The sequence below is a fragment of the Panthera onca genome, chromosome B1, assembly GCF_046562875.1.
Source record: "Panthera onca isolate mPanOnc1 chromosome B1, mPanOnc1 haplotype 2, whole genome shotgun sequence".
In the NCBI taxonomy this organism is placed as follows: Eukaryota; Metazoa; Chordata; class Mammalia; order Carnivora; family Felidae; genus Panthera; species Panthera onca.
In genome coordinates, this window is record NC_138342.1 from 44,591,087 (window position 1) to 44,616,653 (window position 25,567).

The 25,567-nt window shown below is 37.2% G+C and overlaps 1 protein-coding gene across 1 annotated transcript; it reads left to right on the forward strand.

The window, feature by feature from the left end:
* The first annotated feature begins 3,903 nt into the window (after nucleotides 1–3,903).
* EXOC1L (exocyst complex component 1 like) lies at nucleotides 3,904–20,644 on the forward strand. Its single transcript, XM_078445130.1, has 3 exons — nucleotides 3,904–4,443; nucleotides 14,139–14,269; nucleotides 20,378–20,644. Exons 1-3 carry the CDS (start codon nucleotides 4,323–4,325, stop codon nucleotides 20,642–20,644), a joined length of 519 nt encoding a protein of 172 aa, XP_078301256.1. The 5' UTR covers nucleotides 3,904–4,322.
* The last annotated feature ends 4,923 nt before the right edge of the window (nucleotides 20,645–25,567 follow it).

The following is a 25,567-nucleotide window of genomic DNA, read 5'->3' on the forward strand; positions in this document are numbered from 1 at the left end:
AAATTCCAAAACTGAAAATTGAAAGCAAAATAGTTCTTTAGTTTCTGGGAAAAAAAATAGTAAGAATAAAATAGATCTGGACTATTTACAGATTAGATTTTATAGTCTACTCTTCTAGTTGTGGGTCGTGTAGAAACCAGGTTTCTGTTCCTCTGTGAGTCTTATATGCAAGAAGGCCTTTTCTTCTGAATAATCTGTCTCCCTGTACACCAACTGGACTATCTCTATATAGACATAAGCTTCATTACTTTACCCAGGATGGTGGACTGGCTGGGCCTCATTAGTGAAACAGTAGCTACTAAAAATTCCTTCTCTGTAGGAAATATATTTAGGAGATATTGGAGTTAAAAAAAATAAGTGTTCCCAGAAAAATGCCATTTTTCCCAATGGTTTCTTCATCATCATCCCCATTGACAATTTCATAGCATTTCAGAAAATAAATTTACAGACTAGAATAGTCTTTGACCATGAGGAAAGAATGTTTTTGTAGCTCTATTAAATATGTCTTTAAAAATTATTTTTTAATGTTTATTTCTTTTTGAGAGAGAGACAGAGCATGAGTAGGGGAGGGGCAGAGAGAGAGGGAGACACAGAATCTGAGGCAGGCCCACAGGGTCTGAACTCACAAACTGTGAGGTCATGACCTGAGCCGAAGTTGAACCCTTAACCGACTGAGCCACCCAGGTGCCCCAGCTCTATTAAATATCTAAAAAAAAAAAATTTTTTTTAAGTAATCCCTATGACCAACGTGAGACTTGAACTCATAACCCTGAGATCAAGAGTCACATGCTCTACCAACTAAGCCAGCCAGGAACCCATTATAGCTCCCTTAAATATCATAATGAACACATTTGGGGTTGTATTTGTTACTTTTCTATAACATCTTCTGTTGATGCTAGTTTCCAAAAGTTTAGTACTCTATTCCTCTGAACTGACAAAGAACTTAGGGTCTTTAAAGATTTTCCTCATTTCCATTGTTGGTGAATTGCCATTTGTAATTCTTTGAAGGTTGAATCCTCTGATTCTTTATAACTTAGATAATGTTTTGATAGATTGGTCTTATAGGATGATTTAGAACCTTAAAAAAGACATTTATTAGCACTTTAGTATGAATTTTTCCCTATGACTGTCAAATCAATACAATAAGAATATTCACACCAATGGCAAATCATTCCTGAACACACTTACTGATAGCAAACATTTCAGTTTGGAACTAAAAGGTCACTATGTCAGTTCCTGAACCTCTAATTTCAACATTACTTAAAACCATGCTGGAAAACATAGCCACTCTTTTTTTAAGAACTTTCAGAGAAAGTTGTAGTATTTCCTTCAGAAGTGCAGTTGAGCCTCTCACAACTAATGTCCATGCATTCATGGCAACAAGAACAAAGGGATATTGACACAGGATAAATCACTGGTAAAACTAATAGCTGTCTACTCCAGCTATGAGGATATATAACTGCAAAACCAGCTAGGCAAAAAAGGAAGGAAGGAAGGAAGGAAGGAAGGAGGGAGGGAGGGAGGGAGGGAAGGAAGGAAGGAAGGAAGGAAGGGGCAACTGGGCCACCTGGATGGCTCAGTTGGTTAAGAATCTGACTTCAGCTCAAGTCGTGATCTCATGGTTTGTGGGTTCAAGCCCTGTGTTGGGCTCTGTACTGACAGCGCAGAGCCTGGAGCCTGCTTCAGATTCTGTGTCCCTCTCTCTCTCTGCCCCTCTTCTGCTTGCACTCTGTCTCTCTCTCTCTCAAAAATGAATAAATGTTAAAAAATTTTAAACAAAAGACTGATACAATTATTTGTTCTTTTAGTAAATATTTACAGATAAATTGAGTGAATAAATAAATGCAAGGATGTCTATAACATGCTAGACACTGCATATCACATATCCTGGATGTATGGCAAGCAGGAAGAACATGGTTCCTGATCTCATAAAACTTACAGTCTAGCAGGAGAGAAAAACATTTTTAAAAATCACATAAATAAATAAATATCTAATTGAATTTCAATGACAATGCTGTTGATGAGTGTTCTGGTTGTCATACCAGTTTTTTGGGGTTTTTTTATTTTGTTTTTTGTTATTGTCATTGTTCTCCATAAGGGGACTAAAACACCCAGGAAATAATTTTTCAAGTGCAAAAGAGGGAAATGATGTCTTCTCTGAAAGTCCCCTTCTGTGATGTGGGCCCATTATCTCATTCTCTAGGTGGAAGTGGAAAGTAGTTGTATCCTATTGACTCTACCTTCCACCTTTCATATCCAATTAGGTGCCACAGCTTATTGATATTATCATCCAAATATATCTTATGTCTCTATATTCATGCCCTCTTCTCCATTTCTATATCTAAAAACATAGTACTAGTTCTTCAGTACTCTACCCAAAGTGTTTTACTAGACTCCAAAATCACAAACAGAATAGGAGATATTAAAGTAGGAAAGGACCCTAGAGATTGTTCTTCAGATGGGAAAACGGAGGCTCAGAAAGACAAGTGTCTCACCCAAGATCCCACAATTCAGCCTAGCCACAGCCATGTCATTAATTTTTCTTTAGAGCAGCAAATATGGAAGCCATGGAACACTATTCACTGCATGCTTACAGTCATTCCCAGACTCTTCTTCCTTGTTAGAAACTCCCCTTTCCCATAATAGGAACAAAAATGACAAATACTTGCTTGCTAAGGATGGCCAGGTGACACAGCTATGGCCATCAAGATGTAAAGGGAAGTCTCTGTCTGGTTTTTGAGATTTGCTTCTGACATAAAGAGAAATCAAGAAGAGCTACCAACCCCTGACCCCCTTTCTTCCTGTTCTTGGAGCTGAACAACAGCAGCCTAAGGATAAAAAGCCAACAGCTGAGAATTAGAAGGACACAAAGCACTTGGGACCCTCATCTATAAGCACTGAGCTTGCCTTGAACCTGCCTACTTGCAGACCTCTTATTATGAGAGATTTTTTGAAGTCTTTCCTACTTATATCTCCATGTTATGTGTTCTGTTACTTGCAGCTGAGTGCACCCTGGATGGTCACTGCTTTATTTCTTTATATTCCAACTAACCCTCTAAGCTCTACAGGAGCAAGGAAATGACCTATTTTTTTCATTGTATATTCCCAGTTCCTAGAACAGAGCCTGGCATAATATCAACACTTGAAAAATATTTGTTGAACGAATGAATGTCTAAAAAAAAATCTTCACAGGCTATTTCTATAGAATAAAGTCCAAAGGATTAATCAAGGCCCTTCCTGATCTGGCCTCGATCTATCTTTCCAGCCTTGTCTTTTACTTTCATACATGCTACCTCTCAGGAAAACTGGACTACTTCTCCTCCTCCCAAACACACCCTGAGCATTCTGATGCAGGGCTGTGGCTCACAGTGGCCAGTCTGTGGAATAGGCTCCTCCCCCTCCTACATTTCAATACTTTTCTCTCATCCTTCAAGCTCCAGATCTTCTCCCATAGAGCTTCCTCTGATACTTTCCAGGTACAGATATCTTTTCTATGTTCCTTTTTCTTCTGTGCCATTTATCACTTTTAAACATTCATGATAATTATTTGGTGTACTCATCTCAATTAGATTATGAGCTCCTTGGGGACAGAAAATCCACCTCCCCAAGAAACAAACATAAAGCTTTGTCCCGGCAGATACCTAGTACATTTTTCTTTGTGAGTAGGAGAATGAACAACATTAAAGTGAGCCCATTGAAAAAATAATTTGGACCCAGGAGTTGGTGCTGACTTTCGCGGAAGCAAAGGTCTGGATGAATTGCAGGAGGGGAGAGGAGGGCAAGGGACTTGTTGGAAGTGTCAGGAGCAAGCACTGATGCTTTGTCTCCTGCCGATGACAGCAAAGTTCTTAATGGAAGATGATCCCAATCAATAGGGCCAGACAGCTGATTTATATAATGGAATCAAGCTGAAGCAGTGGTCTTCCTCTGCAGAGTGATGTGAAAGGGAAAAGGCTACTAGACGAGAATAACCAAGGGACTCCACAAGTACAGCTGCTGGTGTTCAGAAATGTGTTCCCCATCAGCAAACCACAGGAGAGCTCCAGAGAGCAGCCTACTTCAGCCTGGATGCTGTGGAGGGACGGTGGGGCGAGTGTTGCTGCTGGATTTTGGCTGCAGCTGCCGCTGCCGCTGTCGTTGGGCACGCACCGCAGTGAGGGGTCTGACCGCACAGACTGTTCTGTGGAGCCTGGGTCTGGCCAGGAATGAGAAGTTAAAGGGCGAGGGCTGGGAGGAGCAAACCCAAACAAGAAATCTAGGGAGCAAAAGGAGAGAAAGGGTGATCTCGAGCCAAGACATCAGGCCAAGTGGAACTGGAGGCAATGTCATCATTGGTAAAGGAGGACTTGGAGAAGAAACTGTTTAAGCCACTCTCCCAGAATCTGTACGAGTTTATTGAAATAGAGTTCTCCGTCCAGGACAGGTATTACCTCTGTGTGTCAGGTAATCTATTCTTTCTGTGATCACTTCAAAATGTAAATAACCCCAAGGTGCCTGGGTGGTAGAGGGACATTTCTGTGTTTGTTTTCCTGTAAATTAACAGCACGTGTATCTTCTGATGATAGAGCTTAACTAACTATGCCAAGTTTAGGAATTTGGATGCCACAGAATTTTGTTTTCAGTGCTAAAATGGAAGACAGAAAAATAATATCGTATCAAGAATATTTTGATTAATTGTTCAGAATGAAAGTGGTTTGATTTGATTATTTTGTCTCCAATCTTTTATTTAATTCACTTGCATGGTATGCAATCTTAATGTGTAAGAGCTCATCTTAAAAAATTCAACAGAGAGCTTTCTGTATATTTTTAAATACACTGGAGAATTGAGTTATTCAGCTATATTTCCAACCAGTCTGGACAACTAGGATTCTCCTTTTTCATGCTAGGAAAAGAAAAAGACCTTAATTTTTCTTCCTGGTAGTTTATTTTGAAAGGATTTTTAAAAATCCTTTCTCTTCTAGGAAGTATGCTCACAGAAACAATAATCGTAGAAATTAGTTCATGAAGATGGAACTGTAAGGATAAGGGGCTGCTCTCTAACTATTTAAAATATGGATTTTTCCCCTGTGTTTTTAAAATTCACAAAAATTGTCCAAATGTGGGAATAGGCTTTTGCACTTAATTATGATTACTTAACCTGTAATGATTATGCTGAATTTAGACAGAAATGCTTGTGCCATTATCAAACTTAATATACAGCATTCCCTTTTCCCAGTCCACGTCTTTTAATACTTTTCAGGGGCTTAGGAGGAAAGAGCTCAGAAACTCTAAGTGTTCATTATGGGCTTTCTTTTTTTAAGGCACACACCTCAGTATTTTCAGAAAACAACTTATAATTCTTTTCCTGATAATTGCCTCAGAAGGACTCTCTAAAGTTGTCAAGACGGAGTACTGTGAGGGAAGTAGAACAGATGTAAATGAAGTGCTAAGAATTTTTTTTAATTCTATCATTCCTAATAAGAACAATATTTACTCAATAATAAGAATACTAATATTTATCTAACACTTTACTTAGCATAGTTTGCTGTATAAATACAAAGTTTGGGGACTTGGCATATCAGCCAGGTAAAAAACTTAATTGGCCAGGAAAAAGAAAGAAATCAAATTATGGAAGAAAAGTCAAGTGAAATAATTTTAGAAACTGTATTGTACCCATGAAATCACTATATCTTAAAGCATTTTGACTTACTATATTAGAGAAGATGCTTATTCCAACATTAATATTTAGTAATTGTATTCCTACTATGATCTTCTTTATAAAGTTAATTACCCATCACGTATCATTAGCATACACGTATTTTTAAAGCAAACTTATAAAAATAAAATAATCATAACAACATATCTAACTTACCAGATATATCTTAATTCCTCCCTGCAACCATATAATAAACTGAACTTATTCAATCTGGCATGAAAAAAAAAATTCCCTAGAATTAAACTTTTGAAAATGGATAATGTCTTTTCTTTCTGTTGTCATTGAGTTCTAGGAAAAATACCGTGGGCTGGGGTTAACTGCTGGTTTTTGTGTTTTTTGTTTTTTTCTCCATAAGTGACATGAATCCTTTTAGCAAGGATCAGAAGGTCAAGGGATTAGCATTGTTAACATGGGTGAAGGCACCCTCTTTAGGGTTCAATTTTCTCATCGGGCAAATGACCAAGTAGAGGAGGTGATCACTTTTATTAGTAAAATTCAATGACTCTCCTGTGTAAGAAGAAAAAAAAAAAAAACCCCACCACAAGTTCCTCTCAGATGTGAAGAGAAACAATATTGTGATATTTCACATAAAAGTTAAGATTATTAGTCATATTTGTTCACTAGTTTTTCATAACTCTCCTCTATATCACATCCATCAATCTGAGAGCATTTTCCTTAAGTATAATATCTATTTATGACCATTTCAAATACATACAGGAGGAATGGTAATTTAAAGTGAAGACCAATGTGATGATTGATAGACTTTAATCTTTGACCCTGCTTTACTCAGAAAATTTCTATCGATATGAATCAAACAGGTCATATCACAATTATTGAGGCAGGTAAGTCCAGATCTTGGCCACCTTCACAGAGTAGAAACACTTATAGTTATAATTTTCTCTTTACATCCTATAATCTAGCAGTTCTAAATTTGCAAGAATCAAAGGCTAGAGTAGCTGAATTCCATCATGCATTTTTCAAACTAAAGAAGATATGTTTCAAAAAGTTACATTTTCTTTTTTTTAATTTTTTTTAATGTTTATTTATTTTTGAGACAGAGAGAGACAGAGCATGAACGGGGGAGGGTCAGAGAGAGAGGGAGACACAGAATCTGAAGCAGGCTCCAGCCTCTGAGCTGGCAGCACAGAGCCTGACGCGGGGCTCGAACTCACGGACTGTGAGATCATGACCTGAGCTGAAGTCGGACGCTTAACCGACTGAGCCACCCAGGCGCCCCAAAAAGTTACATTTTCTATATATCTGATCAGAATCTGTCTTTTGGAGGGGTCTTACAACCAGATGATTGTGATTTACTGTTATCTTGATCTTTTACCTAATTGGTGTAAAAAATCAGATGTCATGAACCAAATCTCCCTCTCTGTATTTTGTCAGGATTCACATTGAGGATTTACTGGCACCTCAGAGTTTGTAAGGTCATTTCTCCTTGGGATTAGCTTCCCCTAGCCTAGAACATCATTATCCACATCAGTTAAAAGCAGCACTTCTTATGGAGGAGGGAGGAGCCTATAATATGCAGGCACTAGAAAGGGATAAGTCACTTGTGCAATGGTGAGTGCAAATGAATTAAAGAACTTCTGAAGGACTTGAAAGAGTATATAGAGCTTTTGCCATAATTGAATGGGAAGGGCGTGGTAGAATGGATCCTGGAATGCTTGGAGTCAGTCAGATCTGGTATAAAACCTGACTCTACTTTGCCCACCTGCCAGCTGTGAAATTCGGGGCAATATAATTAACCTCCCTGGTCTCAGTGTTGACATCTCTGAAATGGAAATAATAACACCTACATATGCACATAGTGCTCTCTTATTAAATCCTAACTAGGAAAAAACAAACGTGATAAATTATGCTCCAAAGAAACAAAATATAAGGTAAGGTTAAATTTTTAAAATATACAGAAAAATATATTTACTGTGAAAATGTATGCTGAGATATAGTTATATAAATAGTCTATACTATAAATAAATACTTTAATAAAAATAAAATACATACTAAACACGTATAAGTATTGTATTTAATATATAATGAAGAATATATATTATATATTTTATAAATAAAAATTACATACATATTCAGATACAAGTTATTTCAAGTATTCCTATATACTTAGAAAAACATTTTCATTCATAAATACTAATTTGAAAATAAATGTCATTTTCTAGATATGAAAACAGTGCATATAAGTTCCCTATACATATTACATTTTAATGTTAGAACAGAACTTCTCTGTGAACCAGAGAATCTAACAATTTTGTCAAGCCATTGACAACAAGAATAGTGACAATTAGAGTGTTAAATAAGAATAAATTAACAAAAAAACCAAAATATTAGAGACTGGGTGGCATATAAACAACATTTATTTCTCACAATTCTAGAAACTGGGAAGTCTAAGATCATGGCACCAGTAGATTCAGTGTCTGGTGAGGAACTCCTTCCTCAGAGACCACCATCTTCCCCGTAGCCTTACATGGTGGACAGGGCAAGGGATCTTTCTGAAGTCTTTTTGTAAGGGTTCTAGTGCCAAATCACCTCCCAACGTTTCTGTCTCCTAATACCGTCATCCTGGGGGTTAGGATTTCAAAAATGAATTTGGGGGAACACAAACTTTCAATCTATAGTACTCAGTAGAGCCCCAAAAATGATTTTATTAAAATATTTCTAGGAAAAATATTATTTGAAAGTTGCTTTTTTAATGAAATCAATAATAGTATTCTCAACAACCCCAAGACATCATCAATATATTGAGACATTTTCACTGAGACTTTCTATCTTTTATCTTGTGGTAGTTTTTTCGTATTACTTAATTTCAATGATGGAAACAATTATGTGATACTAGGATTGTAAAATAACAGTCATTTGTTTATTTAAAGCGTTTCTGTGCAGCTTAATCATGAGCTACTGTTTTTCTTCTATCCTGTAAAATAATATTGGTTCAATTAGCCAACGTTCTTTCCATTTAGCCTTATAAATGATAGTGACTATTTTACCATAGTAATAGAGGCAGTTATTCATGGAAGTGTTTATTTTGAAATTAACAGTGAAAATAAATGATTGGCATGAAGTTAAGATCGTAATTCTGAAAATGCTAAACTAAAATATTAATATTGAAACAAGTTATTCTGAAGTTCTCCTGGTCTCTAGCTATTACTCACTAAATCATAATTACAAAATGGCACCTCTGATGTTATTAAAACCAACTCTGTAACATTTTGACTATATAAACACATTTCTGTTTTAAGACAATGTGATAAGTTTCCACTTTGCCACTGCATTAATGTGGATATGGCCATTTAATTTTAGCCAGCAGCAGAGCACAAGTATGGAAATTAAGGATTGGGTCCACTCCAGCCTGAGTAGACTTCTTTGACTCTTGGCTGAACACAGTTCCTGGAGCCTCCTTGACTCCAGAGGAGGCTACTTTTGCCAAATTAAGTAGTCTGTACTGTCTCTCTGCTGCATCATTGTATCAAAAGGTTAACTTTTAAAGATGCTTATTTTCTTAGTTTGTTGTTAGTGGGACAGTAACCGTTAATGTAAGAAAACTTAATAACCAACAGATTCTACCTTCTCAACATCTCTTTTCATCCTTTACAGAACTGCCCAAGAAAACTTTCTAGAATTTAAAGCTCAGCCTATTTACCTAAAATCCTTCAGTGACGTCCCTCCCCCCAAGTTTCCCCTCCACACACAGAGCTCTCATTAACATTTGAATGCCTTAGCTTAGCAGTCTAGACCCTTCTGGAACTCCCTCCTGCCTAACCTGCTTCCTACCACCTATCCACCCTCACACTTCATGCCAACATACTGGATATCTACCATGACTCAAAAGGGTCAAGTATTTCATGCTTTTGTACACATACTGTTCTAAAACTTCCTCTACCCCTTTCTTCATTCTGTTAACTCCCACTGCCCTGTACAACTCAGATTACCCCCTTCAAAAAGCTCTCCCTGACCCCACCAGTCCGATGAAGATGTCCCTTCTTGATTTTCCTGTATTACCTGGTCCGTGTCTCATTCACGGCACTGTGATAATGTGTTTTCTTTCTAAGCCCCTACTCTCTGTGATGTCAGGGACAGCAGGAACGGTGCCTTATGGGAATTCATTTTTTCCATGCCTAGCACAGGGCTTTGCACAAAAGGGGCACTCAAATATTTATCAAAATAATGAGATGAATCAGTGACCCTATAGGCAATTGGCTAGTTATCAAAACATGTAGATGAGGCAGCGGAATTTGCTTCAAATTACATTTTCATATAGTATCCAGTTATTTCTCCACATAAGCATCCTCTCCCACACTCTAAATAGCAAGTGAGACAGCTAGCCAGAACAAGAACATTGTCCTTTGGTTCTGAAGTGCAGCCTTTGTCTGAAAAGACACAATGTCTTCCTGGTGGAAGGAACTGCCTCCATCATCTTGTCCTTAGTAAGTATGACAGAATCAACTCTGCCTCCACTGCAACGCACCATGCTAATGGCTTCTTTTCTAAGCCTTTCCTCTTCCAAAAGCTAACGTCTAGATCAGTGGAAAGGGACCTTTCTAGAGCTGGATAAATGTACATGGGCAGGAACCCACAAATTTTTGCACACCATTTGTTTTTTTGATGCCAGGTTCAGGTCTTCTGTTCTGGATCCTTTCCGGGACATGCCCCTCAATCACTCCCTTTGTCCCCCAAAATACACGATCCCTACTCTTCCAAACTCTTGGAATATATGACCTAAATCATAACCTTTAGTCTCTTCCTGTTTCTTGTTTTAATCCTACCTAACCCTGGAACTGGCACACAGTAAGCTCTTAGTATTAGTGCATGATGGAGATTCCTGCAAGTTGTCTCTGCCTTCACCAAAGAAACTGCCTTCAGGAAAGAAGTCAATGGCATTCCCCACACCAGATTCTGTGTCAGGTCTGAACTCTGCTTTACCCAACAAAATGACTTCACGGGATGATCTCCAATTTTTTAAATTCTCTGTCCTTATGATTTTCATAGCATTGCATTGTTGGGCTTGTCTCTTCCCACATCATCTCCTCAGACCTCTCTGCTGGCACGTTTTTCTTCTCTGCTCTGTCTCCCTTCTTTGCTCTTTTCCCTATGAACTTGGTCTTGGAAACCTGTCCACACAGAAAAATTCCAAGTCTGTATCTCCATTCCTAAACTACAAACTTCCAGAGCACCTGGGTGGCTCAGTCAGTTAACCATCTGACTCTTGATTTCAGCTCAGGTCATGATCTTAGGGTTCATGAGTTTGAGCCCCACGTCAGGCTCTGCACTGACAGTGCTGAGCCTGCTTGAGATTCCCTCTCTCTCCCTCTCTCTCTGCCCTTCCCCTGCTCATGTGCATGCTCTCTCTCACTCTCAAAAATAAATAAAGTTAAATAAAAAAATAATAATAAATATGCTGCCTAAACTATAAACTTCCATCTCCTTCTTTTCTGAGATAGTTTATGGACACCTCATCTGTATGTCAAAAACTAAACTTATTATTCTGCCCAACCAGCTCACTCTCCATACTTCCCTGTTTTGGTTTCCATCAGGTGTTGTCAGTGCCTCGTTTGAAATCTTACTCGGGTGTGCCATGTCTATTTCCATTACCCACATCCTGTGCCTGGATTACAACAACAGTCTCTTACATGAAATGAAGCACTTTTAACAATTACAATTACTGCAAACCATCTATGTCCATCCATCTATGTCCTTTATATACTTTATCTTAAATTGTTACACCCTGTGAGTTTGTAGAACTCTGATGTCTACTTTCCAACATGAGCAATGGAGGTTTAATCTCTCCAGTCTCCAGACATGAAGTCATTTACTCAGACCACACTGTAAAGAGTGGCATCATGATTTGCATCAAAAATATCTAAAGCCAGAGCCCACTAAGTCTTGATGCCTTTTCCAGGGACCTCTAGTCCCTCCTTCTTTTCTTCTTCAATGTATCTTGTGCATTGCTGCTTCCAGAAAATATTCCTTTAATGGGGGCACCACTGTACTAGCCTCCTGTTCAAGGAGAAAAGAGACTTATGAATGTGTATAACTGTATGAGCTTTCACTGAAAACCTGACAGAGTGCCCTCTTCTTAGATTTGTTAACCTGCTCAGACTCCCCTCTCTAGAGGACTGAACTCACTCAGCAGCTCTAAGCTCAACTGGTTCCCTTAATTTCAGTATCATTTGCACCTTCAGAGGATGACTACCCCCTTCCCCAGCCCCAGTTCTGGAGCCCTCGCTGCCTAGGCCAGCATCACAACACTTCCACCAGGCAGAGGATTCAGATACCGCAAGTCCTCAGTGGTTTCTGTCCCTTTTCAAATCCATAGATTTTCAAAACATTTTCACAATCTTCTCAGACTAGTTAATCCTATTGCTTACCATATCCTAATACCAACCAATCTATACACTCCACTTTCTCTAATCCTACCTGGTGATGTTTAGTTTCTATTGTCCATTCATTTCCTCATGCTGTCCTTCACCTATAAACACCTTCAAGTATCATCTCTGCCTTCCCAAATAGGACCAATTTTAAATCCTGTATCAAATTCTATATCTCCCATAACTATAGTTATTGTTTGTATATAAACCATAACTATAATTATATAGTATATATAGTATATAGTTATATAACTATATAGTTATATAGTTATAGTTTCTCCCTTAACTATTCCAATCCTCCCCCTTCTCAGAACTCCTGCTGAACATATATAGTCTGCTGTACATTGCTTATCTATCATTATGATTATATCACAATGTATTGCTTTATATCTTCTTAACTAGGAGGGCATGCCAAAGTGGCACTTTCCAGAACCAAAAGAGAGTTCCTTAAATACAAACTCCAGTCTCACTCTTAGAGGACAGAACCAGCTTGCAACTTTCTAAGATGTCTAAGTGACATCCGTCTTGAAAGAAGTTCATAGATACTCATTTCCCACAGCTACTTCTTTGTAATATACCTGTATACTTGGGGTGCTCATGTGGCTCAGTTGGCTAAGCGTCTGACTCTTGATTTTGGCTCAGGTCATAATCTCACAGTTCATGAGTTCCAGCCTGGCATTGGGCTCTGCATTGACAGCGTGGAGCCTGCTTGGGATTCTCCCCCCGCCCCCTCTGCCTCTTCCCTGCTCGCTTTCTCTATCTCTCAAAATAAATAAATAAACTTTTAAAAAGTTTAAAAAATAATATACCTGTATACCATTATAATATATATTTTATGTGCCTCATGTGTGTTAGCAGTCTAGAGGGCAGGAACCATATCTCATACTTGTATCCCTCTGGCATCTGTAATAACTCTATCAAGTAAATAGCAGGTACTCAGTAAATACTCCTTTCTTAACTCATTGATAATTTTCAATTCAGGAGTTCTAACATCAAATGTTGATTCTTCTAATATATTGTTATGAGACCAAAGACAATGTTTGTAAGGCCAAGAAAGGATTTCCCTCATTTTTTTTCCACAATTAAATAAGCAATGACTTTCCCATACCTTTCAAGGTATAATACTCAAACTTTCTGTCTTAATGGCACATTTTGAATGCTAACATTTGGAGACATGCTAGAGAAGACTAAAAATCTCAAACAATACGGGCACCTGGGTGGCTCAGTCAGTTAAGCATCTGACTTCGGCTCGGGTCATGATCTCGCGGTTTGTGAGTTTGAGCCCTGCAAGTTTGAGCCCTGCGTTGGGCTCTGTGCTGACAGCTCAGAGCCTGGAGCCTACTTCAGATTCTGTGTCTCCTTCTTTCTTTGCCCCTCCCATGCTCATGCTGTGTCTCTATCTGTCAATAATAAACAAACGTTAAAAAAAATTTTTTTTAATCTCAAACAATTCCAAACAGGTCAACGGTAGCTGTGATGCCCACACTTCTCCATCACAAGTCTCACATCAATTTTTTTTTTCATTTTTTTTCACTGTAACTTTAAAAGAGAAGATACAAAGTAGTACTCGTACGGTCACTCTTCAACACTGCGTTGCTGTGTGAGCAGAACTGTTTGCTTTCCCGACCTCCCCACTCTCTCATATTGTCATAAATTAAAATTCCAATTTGTTCTGGTAAATACTTTGGCACTGACTGTATGCTAAAGCAAAGCCTCTTATTTCCTGCCAGGAGTCGAACCCCATTGTCCACCACAAAGCTCAGAGCTGAAAGCACATAGCTCAGTGCTCCATCTGACAGATATTACCACTGGCAGTCACAGCAGTCTGTAGCCACAATTGTAGCAAAAATTAAATTAACATATGGAACAAATTGGGCATACTCATGAAGGCTCAGATACATCAGGGTTCATAATTGGGGTGCAGATATAACATAGGCTCAAACTCATTATATGAAAAGGAGATACATAAATACCAAAAAAGTATAAAAAGTATAACTTGATGAATAATTTATTGTCTTCTAAGAGTTTATGTAAACCGAGTGTTTTTTTCTGTCCTACAGTGACCAAAAATGAAGAAGTAAAAATAATTATGGTGAAACACTACAGAATAGGCTTAGATGAAAAATATGAAGTAACAAAAAAGTGGTCTTTGAACGATCTGCAGATGATTGATGGAAAAGAAGCAGATACTGTAAGTGTTATGTTTTGTAAGGGAGATGTGGGATCAATATGCCAGAAATCTTTATGTTCAATATCCTCTTTCATATTCTTGGCATGTACTAAGTGTTAAGATGACATATTGTTTTAAGTGGCTGGGTTATTTGGCTGGGATAATCTACTGGGTTTTTTTGTTCTGTTTTTCTGAGTTTAAGCTTGAATTTTTGTCTATTAAATTTAAAAACATCTTTCCCAAGGGCTTGTTAACAGGTTAAACACAATCTGCCAGTCAATCCTGAAACTTTAAATATTTGATGGTTTCACCCCACTCTCTCCCCACCCCAAGTTTCTCCATTAAATTTTGGGAATTCCTTTCTCATCTTCTTGAAACTGCTGTCGGTTAGCCACTTCATCCTCCAGAAAAACCAATAACTCTTAGAAATCCTACAACCTTAGAGACAAAAGGGGGAAAATGGTGTATGTGCCCGTCTCCCCATGTGACCACTTAATAAGTGGTTTCCTATCAGTCTCTCCTTAAACTCTTCCACTGATGGGGAATGTGTTACCATTGAGGAAGTCCATTCAATTTCTGATTGCCATACTTGTTTTTAAATCTCCTACTATGTTTAACCAACATCCACTTCACTCTAACATCCATCCATCAGTCCTAGTTTTACCATTTGGAGCCACGTAGAAAAAATCGGATCCTCTTTTTACGTAGCAGCCTTTCCAATATTTGAAGATAACTATAATGTTCCCTCAGGTTTTCTCTTTTCTAGGTTAAGTGTACCCATTTTATTCTTTAAATAACTTTCATATGAAAATCAAATAAGATAATATGACAGGACAATACAAATGCTAAGAGGTCATAGCATTGTTATTTTTACTCCCCCATGCCATTGCTTCAACACCCTTCACTACACTATTTTCTCTCCTCTGGAATGCTTCAGCTTTTCCAGAATTAAATACAATACTTTAGAATTAGTGTGACTAGTTTGTATTTCCTTTGATCTGAATTCTTTACTTCTATTAAACACTAATCTAAAATCTCAGTTCTTTTGTGCATGAATTACCATTTAACCTGATCTGCCATACCCTCTACTTGCATAGAATAAAATTTAAATAAGGGTCCTTGATGATCTGGCCCCTTTATTTCTGGTCATTCCCCTTAAACTGTATACATCCACAGTGTTTAACCACTGACTCTTGAGGTTTATAATGCCCAGTCACCTCCATCTTTCACCCCATTCCCAGATTCCCCATTGGGTAAAGTCCTACTCATGCTTCCCTTCCCCCATTGCATTGTGGATGTAAATGTGTTATAGACATAATTCTACAAACTGCAATTGTTGACTTACTGTATGTCCCCTCTGGATGGAAACCTCCTGAAAAACTGAGACCATCACTTTTGTTTTTGGTTTTTTATCTTTTATCATAGCATTCTGCCTGATAGATAGTAAGCACTCAATAAGAGTTTGTGTTAGAATTTAAGCTTTTTTATTCTTAATCCTAGTAAATATCATATCCTTAGTTTGGCCTATTGTTCCCATCTATCAAATCTTTTAATATTTTTATTTTTTAATATTCACTGTAGTATGATGCAGATTTTTTTAAATGGGATTTTTGTCATAAAGCAATTACAATTAAATTTCATTAGGTAAACAAATGTTCTAACGGAAGTTGAATTTATGGTGGTTAGAATGGTTTGTTTACTCTTGTGTCCCTCTGCTCTTTTTTTTTTAATTTTATTTTTTATTTTAATGCAGATTTAATAGCACAACATTTAGGACTTCATTCAAGTCAATAATAAATACAATGAAGCAAGCAGAGCTAAGTGCCATCTGGGTAACCTCTGGGTAATTGAAAGGTTACTATTACCACACTTGTAGTACTGCTTAGTAAACTCACCAGATGCCAGGAACCACATGAAGGTCTTTTCATATATAATTTCACATAATCATCTCAAAATCCCAATGAATTGGATTCTATTATTACATCCAATTTTTAGATGAGGAAAATGAAACTTAAAGAGATTAATTGACTTGCCCAAGGTCACAAAGCTATTCAGTGTTTTGTGGGTGGAGTCAGACTTTACCCAGAAATCTATTAACATGTCTTCTTTGAACTGCTTGTTTAATGTCTCTATGTATTCATATATTCACTCATTCATTCACTCATTCATTCATTCATTCATTCATGGAGAATTTGTATTTATCCCAGGCTTTGCTAGGCTTTGAAGATAGTGGTGAAATAGACAGACATAAGCACTTAATTCTGTCTTCCTTACTTTGATTATCTAGTCTGAATTCCTGAATTTTGCCCTTATGATCTTTACTGAAATCAATATATGCTATCTGTTATTACCTTGACATCACCTAGGAATCAATCGTATTTTAAAAATTTGGTGTGTTTGGCGTAACTTCTTGGCGAAAGCATGCTGGATTTCACTGCTTTTTTTCCTAAGTACTTACATAGCATTTTTCTGATAATACATTCTACCTAAAAGTTCAATACTTAGGAAATAGTTAAGTATATTATTGCATATCAATAGCTGGAATGTCACACAGCCATTAAAAATCATGTTTCCACAAGAATGCTTCCGAACACAATTATTCACCACTGAATACGTTTTTTAAAAGTCAGCCAATTACAAAACTTCTTTGTATTATTATCTCATTTCGCATATTTAGAATATTGCTTTTTTTCTTACATTTGTTTATTTTTGAGAGACAGAGAGAGACAGAGCACAAGTGGGGCAGGGGCAGAGAGAAAAGGAAACACAGGATCCAAAGCAGGCTCCAGGCTCTGAGCTGTGAACACAGAGCCCAACGCAGGGCTCGAATTAAAAAACCGTGAAATCATGACCTTAATCAAAGTCAGACGTTTAACCGACTGAGCCACCCAGCACTCCTAAAATATTGCATATTATTGAAAACTGAAATCTGAACTTTAAATTTGAATGCAAAAAATACATACAGGTATATGTATGTGTGTGTGTATAGGTATATATGAAAGACACCAGTGCTTTAATAATAATTATCTCTGTGTGATAGGATTACATATTTTTAAAATTATTGTTTCTTCTTTATACTTTATGTACTTGCCAAAATTTCTATACTGCATTGAATTTTATCAGAAATCAATGTCAAATTCACTAATCTAGTTTCAGGAATTAACCATCCCCACCTCATTTTTTTGCCCATTTTTCTTTCCTTTCTCTCAAATTCTCAAATATTGCTGATGTCATAATGACTTTCTACAAGCTTGGTTAGTGCCTGGGGTTTCATTCAGCAAGGCTGTCAACTTAGATTCCATAGAAGCAGCTCACTGTGCTCTATTTTCTCCTCATGTCCTGGCCTTAATTCCATCCCAATCTTGTTGATTCTTCCCTTTCCCATTGAAGATCATCATCTTTGATAGTGAACTAGATACAAAAGAGAAGCTGAGTGTTTCTAATTTTCTCACCCTTTATGACCTCAAACTACTGAACTGCCAGAAAAAAAAAAAAAAAAACTATAATATCCACAGTGCAATTCTTTTAAAGATGAAATGAAAATATCCCAGGTGTTCTGGGAATTTCTACTTTCTCTCTCTTGGAATTGAATCCTCAGGAGTCAGCAGTTATTATATTTTTCTCAATAGCAATGGTACAGCTTTAAATAGAACAATTTTGAGCCAGAGAGTTGTCAACTTTAAAATGGAATGGAATTGAAATTGAAGTCAATTTATAAAGCAGAAATCAAAAGGACTGGGGATTTGGAGAGTGATGTGGTATAACAGGAGAGAGGATGGTGTAATAAAACATGGGGCTGAGTTGATTGAGATCTTGGTTCTTATCCTGGCTCTGCCAACAACTACACATGTGACCTGGGCTTCACTTCTCTGGAAACTATTATCCCAGCTATAAACAAGAGATCACTGAGTGGTCTATGAGACCCCCTTTTGACTCTAGGATTCTATTGAAAGAAAGAACAAGAGAAGGGAGGGAGAGAGAAAGAGAGGGAAGGAGGGACCTATATTCTATGTACATGCCTGCTTAGGCTTCATTTATTAAGCTAAAGGAGAAAAGTAATCTCCTCTGAGTATCTTAAAAGCATAACGGATATTTTCTACAAGATAAGGAGCAAACAATTCAGTAAGAAAACTATAAAGAGTGTGATTAGTATCTGATAATGGAATGGGTGTGATTTTCTTTTATTGAGATTTCCTGCAGAAGTGTCTTTCAAGCTGCAATTATGACAGCCAGGAAAAGTTTTGCAAGGTGTGGTTAAGGAGAACAATGCATTTAAAATTACAGCACTTCTGTACATTCTTTTTTAAAAGCATTGGTTTTTGTTCTTTGTTTTTTGTTTTTTGTTTTAATTAATGGTATAGGGATGCCTGGGTGGCTCAGTTGGGTAAGCATCCAACTTTGGCTCAGGTCATGATCTCATAGTTCACGGGTTCAAGCCCCGTGTCGGGCTCTGTGCTGACAGCTAGAGCCTGGAGCTTCTTTGGATTTTGTGTCTCCCTCTCTCTCTGCCCATCCTACACTCACACTCTGTCTCTCTTTCTCTCTCTCAAAAATAAACGTTAAAAAATTGTTTTAAAAAATTAATGGTATAAAGCAAGGTGGTATTAACACCAGTATCACAATTTGGGGTGGGGGGAGCAGGTTTGGGAAAGGGAAAGTCCTTATTATGTAATTTATATAATTAATCTTATGTAAAATTTATAGCAACCCTTTCTTAAATGAGCAAAAAAGTGAAGGTCAGGTCAGATCAGATAAGTACTTTGTCTATGGTTACATCACAGATTCAAAATGGTTATCTAACTTCAAAACTCATATTCTTTCTCCTGCCTCCTGCAAGAATTTTCCTACTTAAAAAAGAAATTGCCAAAATATAAGCTGTTTGTATGTAATATTTAGATACTAGATGGTAACTAATTATTAGTAGTCTGCTTTGGTCTCTTTCTGCCTTCTTGTCATTCAAGGCATTGTTTACCTCCACTTCTCTTTTTGTCGACTACTTCAAATCAGTTCAACACACATTTGTTGAGAACTTAGTAGTTGCCATGGCCAAGCACCAGGAAAACAAAGATAAATAATTCAAAATGTCTGCCCTCAAAAAGAAGGGTTAGGCAGGTAATGAATATGAAAGCACTTAGTAAACTGAAAAGCACATTATAAATGCAAGGTATTGTTGTTACTAATATTAGTAACAGTGGCAATTATTATTATTTTAACATATAGGACTTAGATGAGGTTTGATGTCCACTTTTTCTCAAAACACCTCCACTAGAAGTAGAGCAACAGTCTAGAGGCAGTTAATCAACAGAGGCAGTCTTGAGTAATTTCACAGTTTCAGTCAAATGATTTAATGATCCTTGCTATTAACTTCTAAGGTAATTCCTTGCTATTAACTTCAAAGTCAGCAAGTTGGTGATTTGTAGCATGCCAAAGGCTACTCTTGCCATCTTGTATTTCCCCCTTCTACCATTGTCTTTTTTTTTTTTTTTTAAATTTTTTTTTTTTTAACGTTTATTTTTGAGACAGAGAGAGACAGAGCATGAATGGGGGAGGGTCAGAGAGAGAGGGAGACACAGAATCTGAAACAGGCTCCAGGCTCTGAGCAGTCAGCACAGAGCCCGACGCGGGGCTCGAACTCACATACCGCGAGATTGTGACCTGAGCCGAAGTCGGACGCTTAACCGACTGAGCCACCCAGGTGCCCCTCCCCCTTCTACCATTGTAATGGCACAAGGGACCAACCTCCTAGTAAAGAAAAGGAGAATTTTTTTCTCCACCCCCCCCACCTTCCCCCAGAAGGCTGTAAGTGGATTTATTCTCTTTTTCCATCCCTATCCATCCTCTCATCTTCCCTGGGAAGACATGATAACTGTGCATTCTTGGACATGTTTTGTTTGGAAAATTGAAAAATCACAGATGCTTCCAGAGTAATCTTTCATATTGTTGTTCTTTTTAGAAGAAATATGTTTAAAGCAGGTAGCTTTGGAAATCTCATTTGTAGATTTTAGAAATATGTTTGATACTGATACTTTATGATCAATAAGCATGTACAAGAGAACATGAGAGAATCCCCCGGGAAATCTAACTACTTTCCTGGCTACAAACAAAATCACATCTCTCTTTTTCCTCTAGGACAATCCATTTTTTGATCTGCACTTCAAGAAAGTGTACAGGTTGGAAGCATATAGTTGTGCTTCTAAATATGCCTTTGCTCGAACTGTGAATAAGCTGAATCATGCATATCTTAAGAAGGACTTGCAGATTGTGAACTTTGATTCTACTTACATTAATGATGATTCCATTTGGTCCTCAAACAATAAGGATTGCTTGGTTCTTATGAGAATATGCTTTTATGCTTTCAATCTAGTATGCTTATCCCTGTGTCCCCTGCCACTCTGAAGATATATACTATGTTCCTTCATCTGTATTCTATGAAAATGATTCCCTAGATAAATACTGATAGTCATGATTTTGCTTTTCCCTTCATCAGTGACTATTATTTATATGAAAATAAAGTGATGCTTTGTGAATTGCAGTGGGATGTGTTTTAATGCAATCATTCAACATTTGGGACTTTTGCCTGTGTGTTGCTTGGTAACTTTGGAAAGAGTTGAATGATTTTGTCTATACCTCTATTTTACTAAAAGCATCAAAGTATCTTGAAAGGCCTAAATAAATGGAAAGACATTCATGTTCATGGATAGGAAAAATTAATATTGTAAAGATGTCTATACTACCCAAAGCAACTACAGATTCAGTGCAATCTCTATTATAATTCCAACAGCTTTTTTTTTTAGCAGAAATGGGCAAGTCAGTCCTCAAAATCATAGAATTGCAAGAGGGTGTGAATAGTCAAACAATCTTGAAACAGAGGTACAAAGCTGAAGGACTCACACCTCCTAATTTCAAAACTTATTACAAAGCTACAGTAATAAAAAATTATGGAACTCGCATAAGGATAACCATATAGACCAAAGGGATAGAATTGAGAATTCAAAAATAATCCAAACATCTATGGTCAACTGATTTTTGATAAGGGTGTCAAATTCATTCAAAGAGGAAAGAAGAATCTCTTCAACAAATGGTGCTAGATAACTGGATATCCCCAAGCAAGGAATGAAGCCCCTATCTTACAGCATACACAAAAGTCAACCTAAAATGGGTTAAAGACTTCAATGTAACACCTGCCACCATAAAATGCCTAGAAGAAAATATAGGAGTAAATTTTCAGGACCTTGGATTTGGCAAGGTCTTACACTATCAAAAGTATGAGTAACAGAAGAAAAAAATTGATTGGATTCATCAAAATTGTTTTTTACCAAAGGACATTATCAAGAAAACGAAAAACCAAAAAATGGGAGAAAATATTTGCAAATCATATACCTGATAACAGTTTAATAACCAGAGTATATAAATAACTCCTGCAACTCAGTATCAAAAAGACAAACAACCCAACTTAAAAATGGCTCAAATAGACATTTCTCCAAAGAAGATATACAGTAAGCATAAGAAAAGATACTCAACATCATTAGCTACAGGGAAATACAAATTAAAACCACAATGAGATACCACTTCGCACCTACTAGGATGACTTTCAAAACAAAAAACAGAAAACAAGTATTGTTAAAGATGTGGAGGAATGGTGCCCTCAATGTAAAATGGTACATGTTTACATTGTTTGTGGGGATGTAAAATGGTACAGCCCCTGTAGAAAACAGTTTTATACTTCCTCAAAAAGGTAAACACAAAATTACCAAATGACCCAGTAATTTCACTCCTAGGTATATACCCAAAGGAATTGAAAGCAGGGGCTTGAATAGATGTTTATACACCAGTGTTTACTGCAGCATTATTTGCAACAGCCAAAAGATGGAAACAACCCTAGTATCTATCAGCAGATGAATAGAGACACTAAATGTGGTCTACCCATACAGTGGAATGTTATTCTGCCGTAAAAAGCATTGATGTTCTGGTACATCGGAACATGTTGAAAATGTGCTAAGTGAAATATCAGACACACACAAAAAAACAAATATTGTATGATTCTACTTATATGAAATACCTAGAGTAGGGAATTTAGAAATAGAAAGTAGGTAGGAGGTTACCAGGGGTTGGGCAGAGCCCAAAATGGGGAGTTGTTGCTGAATGGTTACAGAATTTCTGTTTGGGATAAAGAAAAAGGTTTGGAAATAGATGGTGGTGATGGTTGTACAACATTGTGCATGTAATTATGCTGAATTGTACAATTACAAAATGGTCAAGAAGGTAAATTTAATGTTATATATATTTTACCATAATTTAAAAAATAATAATGTAATATGCTACAAGTCATTGAATTGTACACTTTAAATGGATGAATTGTATATAAATTATATCTCAATAAAGCTGTTAAAAAAAAGGACTACCTTTAGTCTATTAGAAGAAAACATGATTGGGGCGCCTGGGTGGCGTAGTCGGTTAAGCGTCCGACTTCAGCCAGGTCACGATCTCGCGGTCCGTGAGTTCGAGCCCCGCGTCGGGCTCTGGGCTGATGGCTCGGAGCCTGGAGCCTGTTTCGGATTCTGTGTCTCCCTCTCTCTCTGCCCCTCCCCCGTTCATGCTCTGTCTCTCTCTGTCCCAAAAATAAATAAAAAACGTTGAAAAAAAAAAATTTAAAAAAAAAAAAAAAAAAAAGAAGAAAACATGATTGAATTTTTTATGAACTGAGAGTGGGGAAAAACTGCTAGCTGTCACTCACATCCAGAAATAACAAAGAAAAAGTGATTAATTTAACTACATACATATAAGAAGACTTTGCATGAAAAAAACTATAAATAATCAAATAACAAATGACAAATTTGGAAAAATGCAAATTATAACAATATACTAATATTTTTCATAAATAGAGTTCTCCTAACTTGAGGGATTAAAAAGACCAACAATGCAATTTGCTAAAATATTAGGAAATGAGGGGCACCTGCGTGGCTCAGTTAAGTGTCTGACTCTTGATTTTGGCTCAGGTCATGATCTCACAGTTTGTGAGTTCAAGCCCCACGTTGGGCTCCATACTGACAGGGCAGAGCCTGCTTGGATTCTCTCTCTCCCTCTCTTTCTCTCTCTCTCAAAATAAATAAATAAACTTTAAAAAATTAGGAAATGATACAAACAGACATTTCATAAAAAAGAATTGCAAATGATATTTAACCATATGAAAAGATGCTTAACCTTGCCCATGAAAAGAGAAATTTAAATTAAATCTACAATGTGATCTTGTTTTTCACCTATTAGATTGGCAAAAACCCAAAACTTTAACAGTATTTCGCTGGAAATGGGAAAACAGTTCCTCTCATTCATTGCTGTTGGAAATGCAAAAGGGTACAAATCCTATAGGAAAGGAATTTGACAATATTTTACGAAGTTACATATACATTTACTCTTTGACCCAACAAATTAATTTTTTCTCCAGGACTCTATCCCAAAGATATTTTAGCAAAGATATAGAATGACACATGCATAAGGCATGTGACCTTGTTTATAAGAACAAAACTTTCAAATAACTCAAATATCCATTACTAGAAGATGAATTGCATAAACTATGGCACTAACACACAATACAGTATCATGCAGCAGTACAAAGTAGAAAATAGTGAACGTTTCAGGTGCATGCTGAGTGGGCTGTTTGCATGGGAAGCTGTAGGTGGGCTAATTAAAAGTAGGGTATCCTAGGTGATTGACTAAAGACACATATTTGGCTTTCTCCAGTTGGTCCTAAGTTAGAAGTGGAGGCCAAAATAAGGGAAGTTGTCAATTATTAATCAAGTCCAGGCCATTTGGGGCCCATTGCTACAGGGTTATTATTTGACTTTCTAGACTGACTGCTACAAACAGTAGTTTGACTTCCTAGATGGGTTATTGCACTTACTAGGTTGGCTTCCTAAGATGGTTGCTGCAAGTCAGAGTTCTATTTCCACATGTAGCCTGGCCATTGCCCATTGCCCATTTACATATTCAGAAATATCTTTTGTTTTTAATGTTTATTTATTTTTGAGAGAGAGAGACAGAGACAGAGACAGAGCATGAGTGGGAGAGGGGCAGAGAGAAATGAAAATAAAATCCGAAGCAGGCTCCAGGCTCTGAGCTGTCAGCACAGGGCCCTACGCAGGGCTTAAATCCATGAGCCATGGGATCATGACCTGAGCCAAAGTCGGAAGCCCAACCAACTGAGCCACATGGGCACCCCATATTCAGAAATATCTTAATTATGGTGGTAGTCACATGACTATATATGCTTGTCAAAATCCACTAAACCTAAACCATATTCTGAAGTTTAAATTGTTAGTCATAATATCGGTAATGTTATTTTGACACAATTATGAGAGTATTCAGTATTATAAGATAAAGCATATGTTATGTTAATGTCATTAGAAACTGAGATTTCAAGCTTAAGAGAGAGAATACACAAGAATAAAAATCAAAGAAATTAAAACCCTGAAGGAATAAATTTAGCTGCAAATATTAATATAAACTTATTAATAGAAACTCATCTTTTAAAAAATAAGCACGCATTTTCTAGATTTGTCCACTCAGACCTTGAAACAAAGACATCACGAGCAATGAGCATCTTAGCATTCAGGAGTCATCTATAAATACTATTCCTTTTTTTTTTTAATGTTTATTTATTTTTTGAGTGAGAGAGAGCGAGCGAGAGCATGTGCACAAGCAGGGGGAGGGGCAGAGAGTGAGGGAGGCAACCAAGCAGGCTCCACACTATCAGCACAGAGATGGGGCTCGAACTCAAGAACCATGAGAACATGATCCGAGCCAAAAGCAAGAGTCAGACCCTTAACCCACTAAGCCACCCAGGTGCCCTATAAATACTATTTCCTACTGAAAAGAATGAAGACTGCTTAGAGAAATTACTGATTCTAGGCCTGGGGCAAAAAATGTACAAGGTGAACATGGGACATCCTGATACACCAGGAAGAAAGGAAGCTATCAGAGTTGATTGGGGTCAGTCAAAGGACACAGGAGCCAATTTGAAGTAGCTCCCACTGGCCTAGGGTGAAGAAATCTGAGCATAACAAAGAAAATGACTATAACAGAATGAAACAGCAAATATATATGAATTTCATAATACTAAAAAAACCTCATTTATTGTCATTGGAACATCTAAAATTGATAAAGGAAAGATTCAAGCACATATTTAGACTTTTCTGTAGGAACTGTATTTCAGGTAATATGTGATAGAAGATTTAAAGAGAATTCCAAATAATAAATGCAGTAGGACTGCTGGAACTAGAAAATTGCCATTTTACAATCTCTAATGAAATAATGGATTTAGGC

Excerpts from the sequence above, each read along its gene's own strand:
- EXOC1L (XM_078445130.1), top strand. The coding sequence starts at position 4,323 with ATGTCATCATTGGTAAAGGAGGACTTGGAGAAGAAACTGTTTAAGCCA. Across the intron at positions 4,444-14,138 it reads GTATTACCTCTGTGTGTCAG|TGACCAAAAATGAAGAAGTA; the intron begins GTAATCTATTCT and ends TCTGTCCTACAG. Across the intron at positions 14,270-20,377 it reads ATGGAAAAGAAGCAGATACT|GACAATCCATTTTTTGATCT; the intron begins GTAAGTGTTATG and ends TTTTTCCTCTAG.